Source organism: Bubalus bubalis, chromosome 21 (assembly GCF_019923935.1).
Source record: "Bubalus bubalis isolate 160015118507 breed Murrah chromosome 21, NDDB_SH_1, whole genome shotgun sequence".
Lineage (NCBI taxonomy): Eukaryota > Metazoa > Chordata > Mammalia > Artiodactyla > Bovidae > Bubalus > Bubalus bubalis.
Window position 1 is genome coordinate 39,324,056 of NC_059177.1, and position 19,544 is coordinate 39,343,599.

The following is a 19,544-nucleotide window of genomic DNA, read 5'->3' on the forward strand; positions in this document are numbered from 1 at the left end:
CCACCTGGTGAGGCTGTTTGGCTGTTTGAAGGAAATCACACACAGCAAGCGCTGAACACAGTGCCAGCAATTCAGCAAGTACGCGGTCAATGTGGGTTATTGTCAAACTATGCACAGCGCAGAGGGGTGACCACACCTGTACTTTCACTTTCAGACAGAGTTCCACTCTAAAGCAATACTGTTTTTCCCACAAAACAAAACTGTGTCCTTGAGCAGAAACAACAAACACCAAAGGTAGATGTGGCCCAAATACTTGAGATGTTAAGTGCTGAGCACCTGCTTGGAATTTACTATAACATCGAGTAAAAAACACATTTCCATTATTTTTATTCTTTTGGGATTATCAATGGAAAAGATAATCTCAATTTGATGTCTAATATGCACTCCACACTTCAAATGATACTCATTCATTTCCCCCTTTTACAAGAAGTATTTAAGCTAGAACATAATAACACTGGTACCTTTGATTTACTTTCACAGCTTATAGGCATAATTTTTTACATACGTCTATCACATGTCAAATAGCACGGGTTTTTGCATTAAGGTGTTGATAAAATGTTTTGTTTTAAAATCAATTCATTTTAATTAAAATGAAGGGAGTCAACTGAAAAACAGTACTATAGTATGACAGGTAAATCAAACTATGATAATAATAAACAAGTACATTTTAATTTAAATTTTAAAACAATAGCACAAAAAAGTGAATCTGGGTAAGGCGACATTTAAGAAGGTAGCAAGCAAGAAAGAGGTTAGCAAGCAACAGCTAAAGACTGGAGAAAGATGGGCTAGGAAGAGGATGAGGAGGCAGGTAAGTTACCTAGGAGTGGACTTACAGAACGAGGTCCTCTGGCTGTTCAACTGCTAACATGTATTTTGATGAAGTCAAAGCAGAATGATGGAGGAAGTAGAAGATGATACAGGTTTCAAATTCAGAATCCTTAACCTGGAGTCCCAAGTCCATAGCAACAGCTACTCACAGATTTGGGCATCTATGCCCTCCTGAAACAGGAAGTAAATTTCTGAGCATGGGGACGTAAATGGAGTTGGACTCTGGAGCCACTTGGGTCTGGATTTCAGTCCTAGACCTGCCATTACCCAGTTTTGACAAAGTTACTGCAATTCTGGGTGCTTCAGTTCCTATTCTGTAAAACTGGAATAATACAACAGCAACTTCACAAGTTTGTTGTGGGATCACAATAGTTGACATAGGGTGAATGCCCAGAAGAGTAATTCATTCACCACATTACTGCGTGAAGATGGCATTGTAAGCGCCCAGAAATAAATCCATACATATATGGGCAATTAATTTACAAGAAGCAAAGAACATATGATGGAAAGAGGATAGACTTTTCAACAAATGGTGTTGGGAAAACTGCGCTGCTGCTGCTAAGTCACTTCAGTCATATCCGACTCCGTGCGACCCCAGAGACGGCAGCCCACCAGGCTCCCCCGTCCCTGGGATCCTCCAGGCAAGAACACTGGAGGGGGTTGCCATTTCCTTCTCCAATGCATGAAAGTGAAAAGTGAAAGTGAAGTCGCTCAGTCGTGTCCGACTGTTCGGGACCCCATGGACTGCAGCCCACCAGGCTCCTCCGTCCATGGGATTTTACTGGGCAGTCACATACAAAACAATGAACACTACCATTTCATATCATATGCAAAAATTAACTCAAAATGAATTAAAGACCTGAATATAAGACCAAAACCATAAACTTCCTAGAAGAAAACATAGGTGGTAAACTCTTTGACATGGGTCTTGCTCATTCATTTCTGGATCTGACTATAAAGACAAGAAAAACAAAAGCAAAAATAAACAAATGGGAATATATCAAAGTGAAAAGCTTCTGCACAGAGAAGGAAACCACCATCAAAATGAAACAGCAGGGGCTTCCCTGGTTGGCTCATTGGTTAGGAATCCGCCTGCCAATGCAGGGGGCACAGGTTCAATCCGCATTCTGGGAAGATCCCACATGCCGCAGAGCAACTAACCCTATATGCCGCAACTACTGAAACTGTGCCCTAGAGCCCGGGAGTCACAGCTGCTGAAGCCCTTGCGCCTAGAGCCTGTACTCTACAACCAGACAAGCCGCTGCATGAGAAGCCCACACACCGCAACGAGAGTAGCTCCCACCAGCTGCAACTATAGAACAGTGCTCACACAGCAGTGAAGACACGGTGCAGCCATAAAACAAGTAAATATACATCTTTCAAAAAAGGAAACACAATTTAAAAGAAAAGAAAAGGCAACCTATTAAAGGGGAGAAGGTGCTTGCAATGTGTATACCCACTAAGGGGTGAATACAGAGAACTCACAGAATTCAACGACAATATGACTAACAATCCGATTGAAAATTACGTACAGGATCTAAGTAGACATTTTTCCATAGAATACACACAGATGACCAACAGGTACACGCAAAGATGTTCAACATGACTAATTAATAGGAAGATGCAAAACAAAATCACAGTGTAAATCACCTCGCACCTGTTAGAATGGCTATCGCCAGAAAGACAAGAAGTAAGTATTGGCAATGGTGTGGACAAAAGAGAAACTTTGGGCACCGTTGGTGGGGATTTTTTCACTATAGAAAACAGTAAGAATAAGTAAGAACAGAACTGTCATTTGACCTACCTATTCCACTTGGCATTTATCCAAAACACATGAAAACTTATTTGAAAAGGTAAGTGAACCTCTATGTTTAAAACAGCCATGATAGAGAAACAACCTAAGGCCTCACAGAGAGACGAACAGATAAAGACAACGTGGTGTATGCATATACAATGGAATACTACTCAGCCACAAAAAAGAAAGAAAGTTTGCCGTTTGCAACAACATGAATGGACTTTGAAGATATTGCTCTAAGTGAAATAGGCCAGAAGGAGAAAGACAGATGTGCATTATTTCAGTTATGTCTGGAAACACACACATACACACAAAATGAGCCAACTAAAATGAAAATAAACTCATAGATACAGAGATCAGAGGAGCAGTTACCAGGGGTGTGTGAAATGTGTGGAGGCAATCAATTATAAGGTGACTGATGGTAATGAGACTTGGGGTGCTGATCAGCTTGTAGTGTACACAGATGTCAGATTATAACACTGTATACCTCAAGATTATATTTAAAAAATAGATGGCATTGTATAACTACTGTTTATAACAGTTCTTCCAGGAAGAGGATCCACAGCTTTCATAGATTCCCCCTATGTCCAGGGCTCCCCATAATGCAAAAATGCTCTGCATAGGGGCAGGGGAGACATAACGAGTCACACCATGGATAAGGAATTACTTTCCGAATTTGACGGGGTGACCGAGGACCAGGCATTCACTGCATTCTTTGCAGGACATCCATTAACAGTTAATAGATTATACTCAATGTGTCTAAATAATGCTGGCCTAAAGCAAGTATTCCCACTAAAATCTGACTAAATAGCAACAAATGCCAAAAGTTTTTTAAAAATCAATGTGAGAAGGAAAATAAGCCCCTCAGTATCTTACCTCCACCACTTGTCAACCAGCTTTCAACACTGCAAGATGGGGAAAGACTACCATTATTGGATCATTAATGCTGAGACCCCCAACCACCCACAATTCCAGTGTGCATCAGGGAATGCTTTGGGGCTCCTGGTCAAAAGAGAAACTCCCTGGTCTGGAAGTCAACACACACAAGCTCAAGTGCTAACCTACTGACTTCCTTATAGGCACCAGCATTTACTTTATCTAATATTTACCTATACCTTCTGGGAAGAAAAGGAAAGATTTTAAATGAGGTTTTATCTCCAGCCTTCACAGAGTATATAGTTGGTAGGGAAAACAGGCCCCAGCACCTGATGCGAAGAACTGACTCACTGGAAAAGACCCTGATGCTGGGAAAGATTGAAGGCGGGAGGAGAAGGGGACGACAGAGGATGAGATGGTTGGATGCATCACCGACTCAATGGACATGGATTTTAGTAAACTCTGGGAGTTGGCGATGGACAGGGAGGCCTGGCGTGCTGTAGTCCATGGGGTCGCAGAGTTGGACATGACTGAGCTTCTGAACTGAACTGAAACTAAGCAAGATGGACAAGGCAGAATAGTTGACCCTTTAATCATAAAATATGTTGGATGACAACCCAGTAGGTTCTTTGCCCTAAAACAGAAAAGTGGACTTTAAAAAGTACCCTCCAAGTTCAAAGTCTAGTGTCTAGTTATATAACAAAGCGCTGGTTTGCCCATTCTGTAACTGGTAAATTAAGCTTCAGTTTACCCAGAAGATAGCTGCTACTACCTGAGCTAGGGCTGTGGGAATAACAGAAAGGATGTGGAGCTTGGCAGGCAGGAAACAGAGCTTATAGTGTGTCTTGCAAAGAGAGACCTAGGGAAATAGCTCCAACTGGAATTTCAGGGTTCAGGCAAGACTGAACACTAACAGGCTGACAAGAATCCAAGAATCTGGATATTTGATTTTTTAAAAAACTTCTTATGTTGTATTGGAGTATAGCCGATTAACAATGTTGTGATAATTTCAGATGAACAGTGAAGGCACTCAGCCATACGTACACATGTTATCTGTTCTCCCCCAAATTCCCCTTCCATCCAGGCTGCCGTGTAACACTCAGCAGATTCTCTGTGTTATACAGTAGGTCCTTGCTGGTTATCCATTTAAAATACAGCAATGTGTACACAGTCATCCCCAACTCCCTAACTATCCCTCTCCCCTGCAACTGTAAGTTCGTTCTCCAAGTCTGTGAGTCTGTTTCTGTTTTGTAAGTTCCTTTGTAAATTTCTTTCTAAATTCCACATATAAAGGATGTCGTATGATAGTTCCCCTTCTCTCTCTTACTTCACTCAGTATGACAATCTCTAGTTCCATCCACGTTGCTGCAAATGGCATTATTTCACTCTTTTTAATGGCTAAATAATAAGGGATCTGGATATTTCAAATAGGAAAATTAAAAAAATAAAGAGCCAAAGCACATTTAGCATGCCCCAAAGAAGAACGGACTTTTTTTTAAAATTTCACTTAAATTTTCTTTTTTGGGCAACCTTGAGCTAACCAGAGGTGCTGCAGGGTGTTACAAAGACAGGCTTAGGCAGGCCCAGTGTCAATGCTGCTGAACACCCAGATGCTTTCAAACATCTGTCTACTTGGCAGATGCTCTGCTTCTAATCAGAAAGCTTGGCAGCCTCTTTGTGAGCAAAACGACCAATTCATTAATGGCATAAATAACAGTCATAGCTTAAAGAAGAAAATGTGATCCAGGGGAAAAGATCCAAAGCCGGTCCCTCTTCAGTACCTATCAAGGATCACTAAGATAACTGCGATAGGGTGGTGGGTGATAGAATAAAAATAAGTAACGGTTTCTTATCAAGCCAAACTGGAAACCCTAAGAACACGGACTTGGGAGATGACTGTGTATTTTCACTTGTTCCAAAAACCGATCCTACATCAATATGCCAGGAATAGAGGTTTTATTGAAATGAGGACATACTTAGATTTTCACCATCAATGCTTGACACTCTACTCCATACACAGAGTAAGAAAACCCCTTTTCAAACCATGGTTCTCATCTGCGACTAGCTATAAGGACAACAGGAAGAAGGGAGAGAAAGGGGACAAAGCTAGGAGCTGGGAGTAAAGACAGACCAACAGACAAGAGCCAGTCTTTTTACAGGAGAGGGGAAATTCAGGGAGATGTGAGAGAAAAGATGGGAGAGAGCGAAACCACAAAAAAACAAAATCATGTGGAGATACACTCATGAACAGATAGAAACAGATTACAAAGTGAAAGAAGAGGAAGCGTAAACAGTGAGAGTCAAGAAGACAAGCACACAGAGAATTCCTAGAATATTCCTTACCAATCTCAGAGTTGTTAAAGGCTTTTCTATGCATGTGACACCTGGACAGTCACGCTCAAACTATGGAACTCCCTCCTGAGCGAGGGCTGAGCACAGAAGTCCATGAATTTGGACAGAAATCAAGCATCATGAAAATCACCACTGGAAACCTTGTCAGGAGCCAATGATGGCTCTAAGTAAGGCTCGCGTCAGTTTCTCCATCAACCTTGCTCAAAACACTGATTCTTCAGGGCACCATGGAGGCAGCAGTTGGTCAAGCAGCAACTGCAATGAATGTAGAGTGTCCATTCTGGTCAGACACTCGCTTGGCTGGGGGTGGACTGGGGCTTACCATGTGAGCAAAAAGAGAAGCAGCGTCAAATGCTCCTCTCGCACTGAGCTGAGGTGACGTGATCAGCCACGGAACTAGCATGTGGAAATGAGTGAGGTTGTTTTTAAGATTGTATTTTTCTCTTTCTACCAGCCTGCGGTGAGACTGTTCATTGAGACTTAGTTTACCTGTGGGTTCTTATGGAACTGCTTTATCATAAAAGCTCCAAGGACTAGGTGAAATACAGTAGATGCAACAGTCTCCTAATCTTTGTCTGAATTATATGGGCTCAGCAACATATTAGGACATGGTTCCTCCACAATTTATCTATGCAGACTTTCCCAATTGTGGATCTACTTCTAGGAATTTAACAACTACTTTTTAAATCCATCTATGTCAGGTATATGTAGACAAATAAGAAAGTATGTAGGCAAAGAAAAAATAGAGCAAACCAATATGAAGTGCGAAAACAGTAGTAATGTGCATTTTGGCAAATGTATTTACTCTTTGTCCTTAGTGTAAGGTAAAAGAAAAAGAGGTGGAAAAATAAACACCCTCCAAATAGTTAAAACTCGCAGGAGACCATGGCTTATTAACATACACCAGGACCACTATCTACATCTTAAATTCCAATCATTTAGTTAGAAGCTAATGCTAGGAACAGCAAGATTCTCTTGAAACGTTCTTGTTGAATGCATTATCTTTTCATTCTACAAAAATGAAAGAAAGGGAAATAACTTTAGATGAAATCAAATGAGAACTGGCACAATAGAGAGTTACGGCTGTTCAGAAAGAAACAGAGAGATGATATCTGACTTCTAAAGATATTTTAGACAACTTTCGAGAAGTGGACTAGGGACAACCACATTGCTCTACTGATTATGCTGGATTGGATATATATGGTCCTCTCCACAGGTTAAGACAGATATGAACATTAAAACTGTTTTATGGGAAAGTTACTGTCTGTATGTAACAGGCCACTTTAAATATTAACTTTCTGTATTCATATTTTAATATCCACAAGACAGTCTATTTTACAGATAAGTGACCTGTAAATTTCCAACAGAAAAAATAAGTATCTCTTCCTGAATTTATTTTGTAGAAGTGCAAGTTTCAAGAAAAGACTTTTGGGGCTCAAAAATTAATGACTGAAGAAAAATAAGGTTTTTTGGCATCTAGGCAAGAAAGTTAGATCCAAAATGAATGATGATAACAACAACAATGTGGCTCATGATATAAAATTTTTTTAATTAAACTTTTAATCTTCCTGATAACTGTAGATCCACATGTAGTTCTAAGAAATAATATAGAGGTCTTGTGTCCCCTCTATTCAGTTTCTCCAAACAGTCAAATCTTATAAAACTAAAGTACAATGATATGTACTTTTTTAAACTAATATTATCCAGCTTGCCTATCAATATGATTCACTGTTGGTATTATCAACTCCGACAGTTAATTCAGATACACAGCATCCTGCCCTGTATTTGTACTGTGTTCAGCTCAGTTTATATGATCCAGACATAACAGACAAGGCAAATGGATCCTCATTTCTCTAAAAATGCTGGAATATTTATGAACTCATCTGGCATTTTAAGAACAGGAGAATAAAGCTGTTCCTAGGTTCATGCATATTTAAAAAAAAAAAGAACAAGACAGGTTTTCAGGCACCCAAGTTTCTAGAGAAACATACATTGAAACTCTTTTAAGAGAACAGAAGATACAATTCGATGTTTACATTTAACACTGCATACCCCAATGTTCATCGCAGCACTGTTTACAATAGCTAGGACATGGAAACAACCTAGATGTCCATCAGCAGACAAATGGATAAGAAAGTTGTGATACATATACACAATGGAATATTACTCAGCTATTAAAAAGAACACAATTGAATGAGTTCTAATGAGGTGGATAAAACTGAAGCCTATTATACAGAGTGAAGTCAGAAAGAAAAACACCAATACAGTATATTAACGCAAATATATGGAATTTAGAAAGATGGTAACGATAACCTTTTACGCAAGAGAGCAAATGAGACACAGATAAAAAGAACAGACTTTTGGACTCTGTGGGAGAAGACAAGGGTGGGATGATTTGAGAGAAGAGCACTGAAGCATGTATATTACCATATGTGAAACAGATGACCAGTTCAAGTTCGATGTATGAAACGGGGCACTCAAAGCTGGTGAACTGGGACAACCCAGAGGGATGGGATGGGGAGGGAGGTGGGAGGGGGGCTCAGGATGGGGGACACATGTACACCCGTGGCTATTTCATGTCAATGTATTGCAAAAATCACCCAAGTATTGTAAAATAATTAGCCTCCAATTAAAATAAATAAATTAATTTTTTGTAAATTGTTGGTACTTAAAAAAAAGATCATAGATTGATTATTCATGGGCTATTAGCCTGTCTAGTGTGATGTCATAAATTTTGAAGTCATAAGCACAGTTTGAGAAGTAACAAAGATTTATTTCTGCTTCTCAGAAAGCCGTGCTTCTGAATTTCAGAGACAGATGCGTTCATATTTGGATGGCTGTGCTCTAAAGTCAGGCGCATGCGCCCACAGACAGGCAACAACTTGTGGATCACTCTGGAGGCCAGGAGAGTGACAGATATTGATAATCAGCTTCTGGAAGACCAAGGTCATGAATCAACTTGCATTGATTGAACCCTACACTTGTCTAAAACCTGTCATTGGAGATACCAAGCTGAAAGCTGTCACTGAAACATGTTATCTTTGCAGAAGGCTGTCAAGCATTCCAAGTCAAGTAGAAAACCGTATCAGAGAGCCCAGCAAATTGCCTTTGGCAGGCTTCTGGAATGTGGCACCAAGGTGGCACTCAACCCCAGATCTGATTACCCCAGCAGAGCAAAGCTCTCGTCCGCCACATTCAGACTGTCTGTAGGGTAATATTCCCATCACGGATCTCCAAAGGACACTCACATTTGAAACACAAAGCAGAGCTACTGTTAGAGAAAATCTGAATTGTAACTATAAACACACCATCTAAACTCGGGGAGTAGAAAGGTGCAGGTGAAAAGGTGTGTACAAATAATATCACCAGTATACAAGTTTGTTCTGAGCAGATGCTCAAATGGATGAATCGAGGTACCGGGGAAGATAGCCTGCTATAATGCTCGAAGACCTTTTTATGGGGACATTATGAAAAAGAACTCGAAGCCAGGAACCACTGTGTTGAGTGGAAAACAATTCTAAGATCAAGTCAGACCAACCCAAAGCAATCAGCCACAAAAAAATTTCTGACAAATGCTGGTTCAGAGAAAGAAAATAGAGCCCTAAAGTTGTACGTGCAGCCATTTACATTTTTTTTTTTTTAAAGGCAACTCAGTGACCCACAACATGAATGGGACAAAAAGGCAGATAATGAAGTCATTTTAGCTTCGCATGAGGGCTTCAGGCAGCCAAGGCTCCTGGAGGGATTGCTACGAGTGCTCTGTACTGACATCCTTGGTTACAAAAGGATCGTTTCAAAGACAGAGAGAGTGAGTCAGTTATAATGGGTTGGGTTATAAGAGTAGAAAAATAAGATAAGAAAAAATACCTTTGGCACCACAGAATCCCAGTTAACACTAGGCACAAATGTAATATAACACCCACACATTTATTTTCAAATCAAACAGTGGGGCACAGCAAGGCAATCTCTGCTACTTCCATCAACAATCTGTAACTGTTATATGCATGGTAGTGATTAAGAGGGAAGCATTTTGCATTAGCAATTCTGAAAATGTGGTATTTCGTATTCATGGACCCTAAGTGAAAGGTGAGGTAGGTAAAAGGAAGCCAGAGGATCAAACTGCTGGTCTGATACACAAAGGGATAAGACAGTGTTCATCTGTATTATAATACAAAACAAATATTAACAAATCAAATTCTCAAGGGAGATAAGAAATGCATTTCCATCTGTGCATTTGGCACAGTGATGTCTAGTAGAAATTTCTGTAATGATAGAATGTTCTCTGACCATGCAGGCTGTTATGGTAGCCACTAGCTGTATGTGGCTACTAAACATGAAACGTGGCTAGTACAATACTGCCCAAAGACATCTATAGGTTCTTTGAAATTCCTATCAAAATTCCAATGGCGTATTTCATAGAAAAAGTTAAAACCATCCTAGAATTCCTATGAAACCACCAAAGACCCTGAATAAGAAAAGGAATCCTTAGAAAGAAGAACAAAGCTGGAGGCATTACACTTCTTGATTTCAAATGATACTCCAAAGCTACAATAATCAAAATGGTATGGAACTGGCATAAAAAAAAAAACCACACATCAACCAATGTAATAAAATCTAGATTCTAAGAAATAAACCCACACATAGGAATATTTGCTCATAATTAACAAAAGAGCCAAGAATACTCAACGGTTTGAAAAGGATAGCCTCATCAATAAATGGTGTTGGAAAAATGAGACATTCACATACAAGAATGAAGCTGGACCACTACCTTACATCCCTCATGAAAAGTAACGTGAAATGGATTAAAGACGTAAATGTAAGACTTGAGACTATAAAACTCCTACAAGAAAACATAGGGAAAAAGCTTCTTGACATTGGTCATGTCATTGGTAATTTGGATATGATAAGAGAATAAGCAACAAAAGCAAAACCAAACAAATGAGACTCACCCAAATAAAAAGCTCTGCACTGCAGAAGAAATGACCAATAAAATGAAATGGCAAAATGTTATATGCCAATTATATCTTAATGTGTGCGCAGGCACGCAGTTGTGTCTGACTCTTTGCAGCCCCATGGATTATATCCTGCCAGACTTCCCTGTCCAAGGAATTTTCCAGGCAAGAATACTGTAGTGGGTTGCTATTTCTGACTCCAGGGACCTTCCTGACCCAGTGATCTAATACATGTCTCTTGCATTTCCTGCACTGGCAGGTGGATTCTTTACCACTAGCGCCACCTGGGAAGCCCTATATCTTAACAAAGCTGAAAAAAATAAAGGTGATTCCCCCACCTCTACCCCCAAAATACAAAGATCTGAACGTGTGTCTCCTCTGCTTTCCAACATTGCAGACAGACACCCTAAGAAGGCAGGAAACAAAAACAAAACTATACATGGAATAAATTTTAATCTTACTGAGCTTTAATTAATTTAGATTTAAATATAGCTAACATATGGCTAGTGGTCACCATATTAGAACAGAGGTCTCAAAGTTCATTCTATATACTTTACATGGACTGACCCACTCAAATCTTTAACAATTCTATGAGATTGATACAATTTCATTATCCATATGTGTTTTTATCTTTATATTTTTACCCTATCACATTGAAAAAAAAAATCTTTAAGCACAAAGTTGTTAGCAGGTTGCCCAAAATCACACAGCAAGCAGCAGTTCTTAAACCAAGGGTCAATTCCAGAGCTCTCACTCAGCTATACGTTCTCTGTAGGAACGTGCACAACTAAAGGACCAAGTCATGGTTAAGGTACAGACCAGAGACACCAGCAACATTTCACGCTGGCCTACAGACAGGTAAAGAAGACGCTGTACCTGTTTTCCCTGTGTTTTTCATCCAGGTTTTGTTAGAAGACTCGTTGTCGAAGCCATCAAGTTGCAGGTCCTGGTACTCCTCACTGATGCGTGCGTGCTGGTCTGAAATGTCGATAGGCGACTGCTGACGGCCCCCACAGCTGACGCTGGACGTGACCCAGTACTCAGGGCCGTAGGCACCTGTTAAGAGAAAACAAGACTTCAACTCCTGTGGCTCAAAGTGCACGGATGGAATGAATAAGACACACACAAGTCAAGCACATCATCTGCCAAGATACACTGTCCTACGTATCCCCACCCTAACGATGTTAGTCCACTGGAAAGCTATCAGCCCAAGCCACTTGCTGGGTAGGGCAAGAAAAGGTAAGAAAAAAATGTTACTTGAGACAGTTTTGCTTCTTGATTTGTAATCAAATATTTGCTTTTTTTTTTTTCTGTTACCCAATTAAGAAAATTGAGCAGAAGGGTTGTCAGAGTTATTCACATTAAAAAAAAATTGTTTTAAAAATAATTTTCCTAAAATAAACAGAGCATTTATTCACAAGAAAACACCTTCATCAATTTAACATGTTCTGCTATTGTGAACATTATATGAAACACAACTTTTTGTTATGTATCTAGGAATTTCTGAACTGGAAAAAAAATTAGAAGCAACACAACACGGGATGAGAGTCACTACAAACAATGTAGTCAATAGGATATGGTTTTCCTTTGGCTAATCGTGAGATTTTTCCCAGTTTGAACACATATGTATTAAGGCACCCACTTCTCTTTCTCAGCCCCTCTCTGTCATAGGAGCTGGGGATATACAAAGCTACCTTAAGACTGGACTCAGCATTCATATAAATAAACATTTTGGAGGGACATATGCCACGGAAATAGACAAAGAGAATGCAGCTATCATGCATAACCCTAATGAGTGTCAAGCAGGCATAGGGAGAGAAAATTTTACAACCTTCGTGACATGACAAAGCAGCAGTAGTCAACTAGAAAAAACATCATTTACTAGAGAGATTAAGAAAAATTTTTTGTTTGAAAACCAGATACAGAATAGGTCTAAACGGTATAATTTTTTCAATATTCTATTTTATATTGGAGTACAGTTGATTTATAATGTTGTGTTCATTTCAGGTGTACTGCAAATTGATTCAATTATATATATACATATATATTCTTTTTTAGATTCTTTTTGCACAGAGGTCATTACAGAATATTGAGTACCTCCCAGTGCTATACCATAGGTCCTTCTTAATTATCTATTTTATATATAGCAGCATATAATAACTGTATAATGATTAGAAGATAAAACTTAGGCTTCTCAATCAATACAGTTTAGTATGTGTATAAATAAACATATACACATACTTGTATTCCTAGCAGGTTTTTTTTTTAGCTTTAAATTTCTTCACATATCAAATAAAAGAGGATGAATGGCCAAAGTGACTTTAGGTGATCAACTCATCCATGAACCCACTCCTTTCTGCCTCATTCCATACTTAGCCTTGCATGATGGAAGACAGGAGGACATCTCAGGTCTCCCTGCTACCAAGTAAGAGTCGATACCTGTGCCCAACACCCACCACACACTCACTGACCATGGATTTCCCCATTCCCCTAAGTCTGATACAGCTCACAGCAGATACAAACAGCGGTACCATGAACAAAGGGGTGACCACAAAAAACCTTTTCAGCCACAGTAATGGAAGCTTCATGGCTGCAAGAGTAACTGACAAAGCTGACCCCAAAATGATTCAGATGCTTGCTGTCTGGCAAAGAGCTCAGCCTCACTCTATGCCTGGGTCCTCTTCCCTAATCCACATCCCAAAGACTAAGATAAAAGACTATCAGAAAGAACATGTTCACTGATGGGCAAAGATTCAGTGACCTCAGGTCACGTTTCAAAATTCCTTGTAAGTGCCAGAAGACTTTCTGCAAAAAGTTAGCATCACCATTTCCTTTACTGTAGGATTCCAGCTACATTAGGAATTATCAAGGACTATTTCCTCATGTCATGTCACCCCTTGGTCAAATTCCCTAAGACTGTGTGAGATGAGTCACGAAGGAACAGAGTGTGCATGCGTATGTTTCACCTTGCATCAATACACTTGAAGAAAAAAAGGAGAGGAAAGTGGACGGGAATGGCTCCAATTATCCTATTTGCTCTACATTTTCTTCCACATACCAAAAAGACTCCTTAAAAAATTGAATAAAGTGTCATTGATGTATTTGATAGCTGAACACCATGTTAATTCTAGCTAAGCTACAACTGGGCCTGTATGTTGGAAATATGGAAACCAAAGTGTTAGAATATTGTGTGTGTGTGTATGTATGTATATAATGTCTTTCAGAAACTCACTACAATAAAATTACACTCAATGAAAAAAAATGCATGGTAAAAAATCAATTCTAACACAAGTGACTCCAAAGAACTAAGAACACAAGTCATCATTTGTAAAAACACCTAGACACCTGGTAGTTATCCTACTACTAATAATAAAAAAAAATACTATGTAACCTCTGATAGATACTTGCCATTCACATTATTTCTCATAACCTGCCAGACATGGGTGAAATATAAGTTAGCACTCTATAAAAATATAATTAGGGTTCATATCAGTGAGATTCATTTATTCACTGGTAACAATCTGAAGATTTAAGCCAACTACCATGCTTGCTTTCACACTTCTACCCAATATCTGCTCAAGTGCAATTTTAATTGAAACTGATCTTCCACTTCAGATTTTAAATTAATTCTTCTTTAGTGCTTCATGCTCCAGACACCCTTGCTTTGCAAAAACCCCTTATGTCATTAGTGGAGGAAATAGAACACTTTTTCCAAGCTTGCAGGTATCGATTACCTATTCTCACACTGAAGCACCACCGCCGTTCCACACTGTATAAATCTCTTCAGTGTTCAGACACTTTATAAAGGACTGAGAATTATATCATTAATCATTTCCAGATGCACAAGTCTCATAGCATTGAATGCTTTGTTTTTCAAAACTATGAGTAAATGCCTTTAAGCTAAAAACATGACTCAAAACCAAACCAAACCACTGTGGTTAACTGAAACCTAGTTCCGAAGGAGGGAAAACAATTAGCAAGAAGCTTTCCTCTCTCAGGTCTGGGATTACCCACCTAAAATAAGAAAAGTCATGTACATTTTTGTTTCCTCTTATTGACTCTTTCTTAGAATATCTGCGTTTTTAACAGCTGGACCTATTTAGAGCATCCGACATGACAATCTAATATGCAAGGCTATCTTCTCAAAAAGGGGAGGCATGGGGCTCAGAGGTAGAAACCTCAGGGTAGCTTGGCTGCCAAGAGCAACTCCCTGTTCACCTGTTAAGAGTCTAGTATGAATTAGCTCTGATTGAGACATACTGCCAACATATTAGTACCAAGGGAATTTAACAGTGACTTTCCCTCAATCTAGAATGAAAAATATTTTCTTTTTTTTGGCTGGACACAAGGGAGATCTAAATTCCCTGACCAGGACTCAAACCCATGCCCCATGCAGTAGACGTGTGGAGTCTTAGTCACTGGACTGCCAGGGAATTCCCAGTATTTTCCTTTTAATAAATTCAATGAATACATCTGAAACTCCTGGCTGAAGGTTTGACCTTAGTGTAAATATCCCCTTGCCAAGGAGGCTTTCGTGAGAAATGCACAGGATTCTGTATTTTCCTGGCAATGGGTTCTTGTTTTCCTAAGGACGTCTGATCATGAATGTAATTATTTACTCTTTAGTATCTGGCTTCCCCACCAGTTCATTACTCTATGAGAACAGGTTCCTTCTCTACGTTGTGTGACTTGATTCTACTGTCTAGCATAGAACCGTATAGACAATGAGCTCCTAGTATACATATTTTTACAACAAACACATAGATTGGAAGATGACATTAAGCAATCTTCCATAGGTCTGTCTTCTTATGACATGTTCTCTGTCATTACTTGGGTTTTAATTTTACACTTCTATCTGCTGATTTCTTCCTAAGTCTTCATTTCCTGGACTCAAGATGTCAGCTTTCAAAGTAAACACTCATTTCTTCATTAAGACATTACATTAATCTGAACAGTGATACAGTAACACTGTATCAGCAAAGACATGATATGCAGGATAGAATCTATGCGCAAACTTAACAAGTCCACCAATGGCAATTAAGGTTTTTTAAAAGAAAGGATAAAATTTTGCTTTCTAAACCTTTTGGGAAACGATTATTCTCAAGATGCTCATTTTTTCTACACTTTAGCAGAGCTCTCTAATCAAAGGTCAATCAAGTAGGAAACTTAGTCTTGCTCATTACTTCATCACCAAAGTCACTTCAACACTGACTCAACAAATGCTCAGTACCAGGCTCAGTGCTAAGAAATGGTGGTTGCGGGGTGGAGATGCGACGGATGCCTCTGTCAGCTCATCTGTACAACGAACGGGGAACATCAGTGATTTGACTTCAAACGCTGGTTACGAGGATCAGATGAGATAATCCACAGAAGATACTCAGGATAAGAAAAAAAACAATAGAAACTCAGTACGTGGTGGCTGGTGTGATTATTGCCACTGTTACTGTGTTATAAAATACATAGCAATCCCTCAAGAACCCAACCATATATAATGAAGGAAATAACTGTGCACCCAAGCAAGGACTAAGGTAGGTGGAGGCAGGCATTAAGCGCTACACAGGGAGAGAGGACAGACACTTGATGGAGAGAAATTTACATCAGAAGTGCAGAGAAATTTACTAGGTCCAAGTGCTTCCCACATGGGCAGAGGACAAGAGTCAGAAGTACAGCTGACCCCTTCAGGAAGTGAAGTTTAATCCTAGCACCTGCTGCATTTAGGGACTAGCTTCCCAAGAATAAGGCAGAAAAGGGGGGGGAAGGCAACTTCTCAATGAAGAAGCCTGGTAAATACCATCTCAGCCAAGTGGTGGAGGTCAACCCCACCTTCGGTATCACGGATTATCATGCACATCCTGTTAGGATGTGGTAAGAAGGGTACAGAACCACTCTTGGATTCTTTTTTAAAAATCCATAACCCCCATGATGAGGAAAACATCAGACAAACCCAAACTGAAGAACGGAACATTCTACAAAACACTTGGCCAATAGTCCTTTAAAAACCTTGAGGTAATGACAAGCAAGGAAAGACAATAAAAAACTGTCACAGACCAAAGAAGATTTAGGAGCCGAGACCAAAACTGCAATGTGGTATTTGAGACTGAATAATGGAACCAAACATGGAAATTAGTCAGAAAACCCATGAGTTCTGAATAAAGGTTGGAAGAAAGAGGAAGACATATTTATGAAACTCACAGAAAGCAAATAAAACCTAAGTGTTGTTAAGTGGGCTACATTTTAATATCTAGATTTTACTGACTTTACTGTTACATATTTGGGGGTAGCTCTATGGCCTAGTGGATGAAGGAGATGGATACTGATTTACAGATAATGCTGTGCTTATTGTCATACGCTCTTTGTAAGAAAGAAATTTGCACAGAGCGATGCCAAAGGAAAAGAGAGGTGGCCTAAAGAAGGGTATCTCATTATTTAAGGTTACATAAAAACCTCCAAAAGTTGGACAAATTATAGCCAAGGAAAAACATTATTAGCTTAATTTACGGCTTATTTGTGCATGAAAAGAACCCACCTCTACCTCCATGGTGTACCATTAACAAGTCACTGTATTTTCTCATTCTGAGATGCTTACAACGCAGTAGACTAGCACCAAGAAGACATATTTCTACAGGAGGGTAAATAAATCACACAACGGGAGATTAATTCCAACTGGCCTGTTTAAGGTAGACAATTCCCCATGTGAAAATAATGGCAAATACTGTAAATTTGGGCTCACATCTGAGGTCCTGCTTAATGGGCATTGCTTCTTTAAGGCATATTTAAGAACTTGGTTGACATGTATAAATTCTGAACCCAAACTAAGCTAATGTGTTCAAAGAAAAATAAAAATCTGAGAGACACATCTCACCCCCCTCCACATCTCCAACAATATTACTTGAAAAATGAAGAGGAGCAAATATAACTGGTTAGCAATACGACTTTTCTGTAGTGTAAGTAAACCATCTCACTTCAATGTAGCTCACTACTAACACCTGAGCTGAGAAAAAGAGATAAAAGTGCTATCTTTAAAGCATATAAATCATACTTTTGTCTAAAAGCAAAGAATTTCAAATGTCTATGATTTGTATTCCAAACAATGGTTTCTTTAAATACATAAGAGATTCTTTGCAGAAAATAAGCATACACCTTGAATTTATTTTACTAATAACACATCCAAATAATGGTTTCTATTCACTAATGAAAAGCCATTAAAAATAATGAATTCTGTCTAAATCTAATTAAAAACAAAACTAATATACATGTTATATGTTGTTACTAGTCAAATATGCTTATTAATGCCTCCCTCAAGGAATTTACATTAAAAGCATTACCTTGGTCCAGGCATCTTGGTGTCTACTTTTAACCAACAGCAACAATCCAAAAATAATATATGTTCATTTTTAAACCTAACAGTATAATTAATGTTTTTTCTCCCAAATCTAAACCACGTATTTAAACTGTTCTATTTTTTAATTAAAAAAGTTTATGGGTCTTAACTTATGATTTTTCTGCATTTTCCACCCCTGGTAGCTAACTACGTGTTATAAGTTAAACACTGTATATATGAAAAATGGAAAAAGGGCTAAAAAGCAGTCATGTTACTGATCTCCAGATCATCTCTAAAACTCCAAAGAGTTCTAAATATTACAAGAATACTTCCTGTAACACCTGAAAGAATCAAACAGGCATATTAAATTTTGTTTACATTTTAGCTAACATTCACTCTCACTGTATACAGTCCTGGAAATAACCACAAGGATCTGGTGAGGATTACACAAATAATTACAGAGTGCATCCACCAGTACATGACACATACTAATAGAGCTCGGTAAGCGTGATTATCTGTACTTTCACCTGGAAACCACAACCAAAACTAAATTCTGGATGATGTGACCCTGCTCCAGGGCTCCATAACTAGCACCTGATTGCTTATCTGGCCCTTAGTTTAATTCCACTGTCCTTGACAAGAGACTGACTCAGGAAGGAGTGTTAATTCAGGACTAAACCACTGAGTAGAGGGGATTTTCCTGCTCAGAGGAAATGTTTTTTGTGGGAGGTTTAAAGAAGACTCTTGAGAGTCCCTTGGACAGCAAGGCGATCATACCAGTCAATCCTGAAGAAAATCAGTCCTGAATATTCATGGGGACTGGTTCTGAAGCTGAAACGCCAATACTTCGGCCACCTGATGCAAAGAGCTGACTCACTGGAAAAGTCCCTGATGCTGGGAAAGATTGAAGGCAGAAGGAGAAGGGGACGAAAGAAGATGAGATGGTTGGATGGCATCACTGACTCAAAGGACATGAGTTTGAGCAAGCTCCGGGAGTTGGTGATGGTCAGGGAAGCCTGGCATGCTACAGTCCATGGAGTTGCAAAGATCTGGACACGACTGAACTGAACTGAATTGATATGATTCAATCTAACCTTTGCCGACAAAGGTCTGTATATTCAAATCTATGGCTTTTCCTAGTCATATAGAGATGTGAGAGGTGAATCATAAAGAAGGGTGAGCATGAATAACTGATGATTTTTAAATGTGGTACTGGAGAAGACTCTTGAGACTCCCTCCCTTGGACTGTAAGGAGACCAAACCTGTCAATCCAAAAGGAAATAAACTCTGTATAATCATTGGAAAGACTAATAGTGAAGCTGAAGCTCCAATACTCTGGCCACCTGATGCAAAGAACTGACTCATTGGAAAAGACCCTGGTGCTGGGAGAGACTGAAAGAAAAAGGAGAAGGGGACAGCA

General features: G+C 39.2%; 1 protein-coding gene across 7 annotated transcripts in view; it reads right to left on the reverse strand.

Moving 5' to 3' along the window:
- Positions 1 to 19,544, reverse strand: part of PTPRG (protein tyrosine phosphatase receptor type G) — a 786,384-nt gene that overhangs the window by 332,509 nt on the left and 434,331 nt on the right. For all 7 annotated transcript variants that reach the window (XM_006062977.4, XM_006062979.4, XM_025272603.3 and 4 more), the window contains one exon: positions 11,680 to 11,859. In XM_006062977.4, the coding sequence (XP_006063039.1) occupies positions 11,680 to 11,859 (180 nt within the window). The remainder of the gene's footprint in view (positions 1 to 11,679; positions 11,860 to 19,544) is intronic.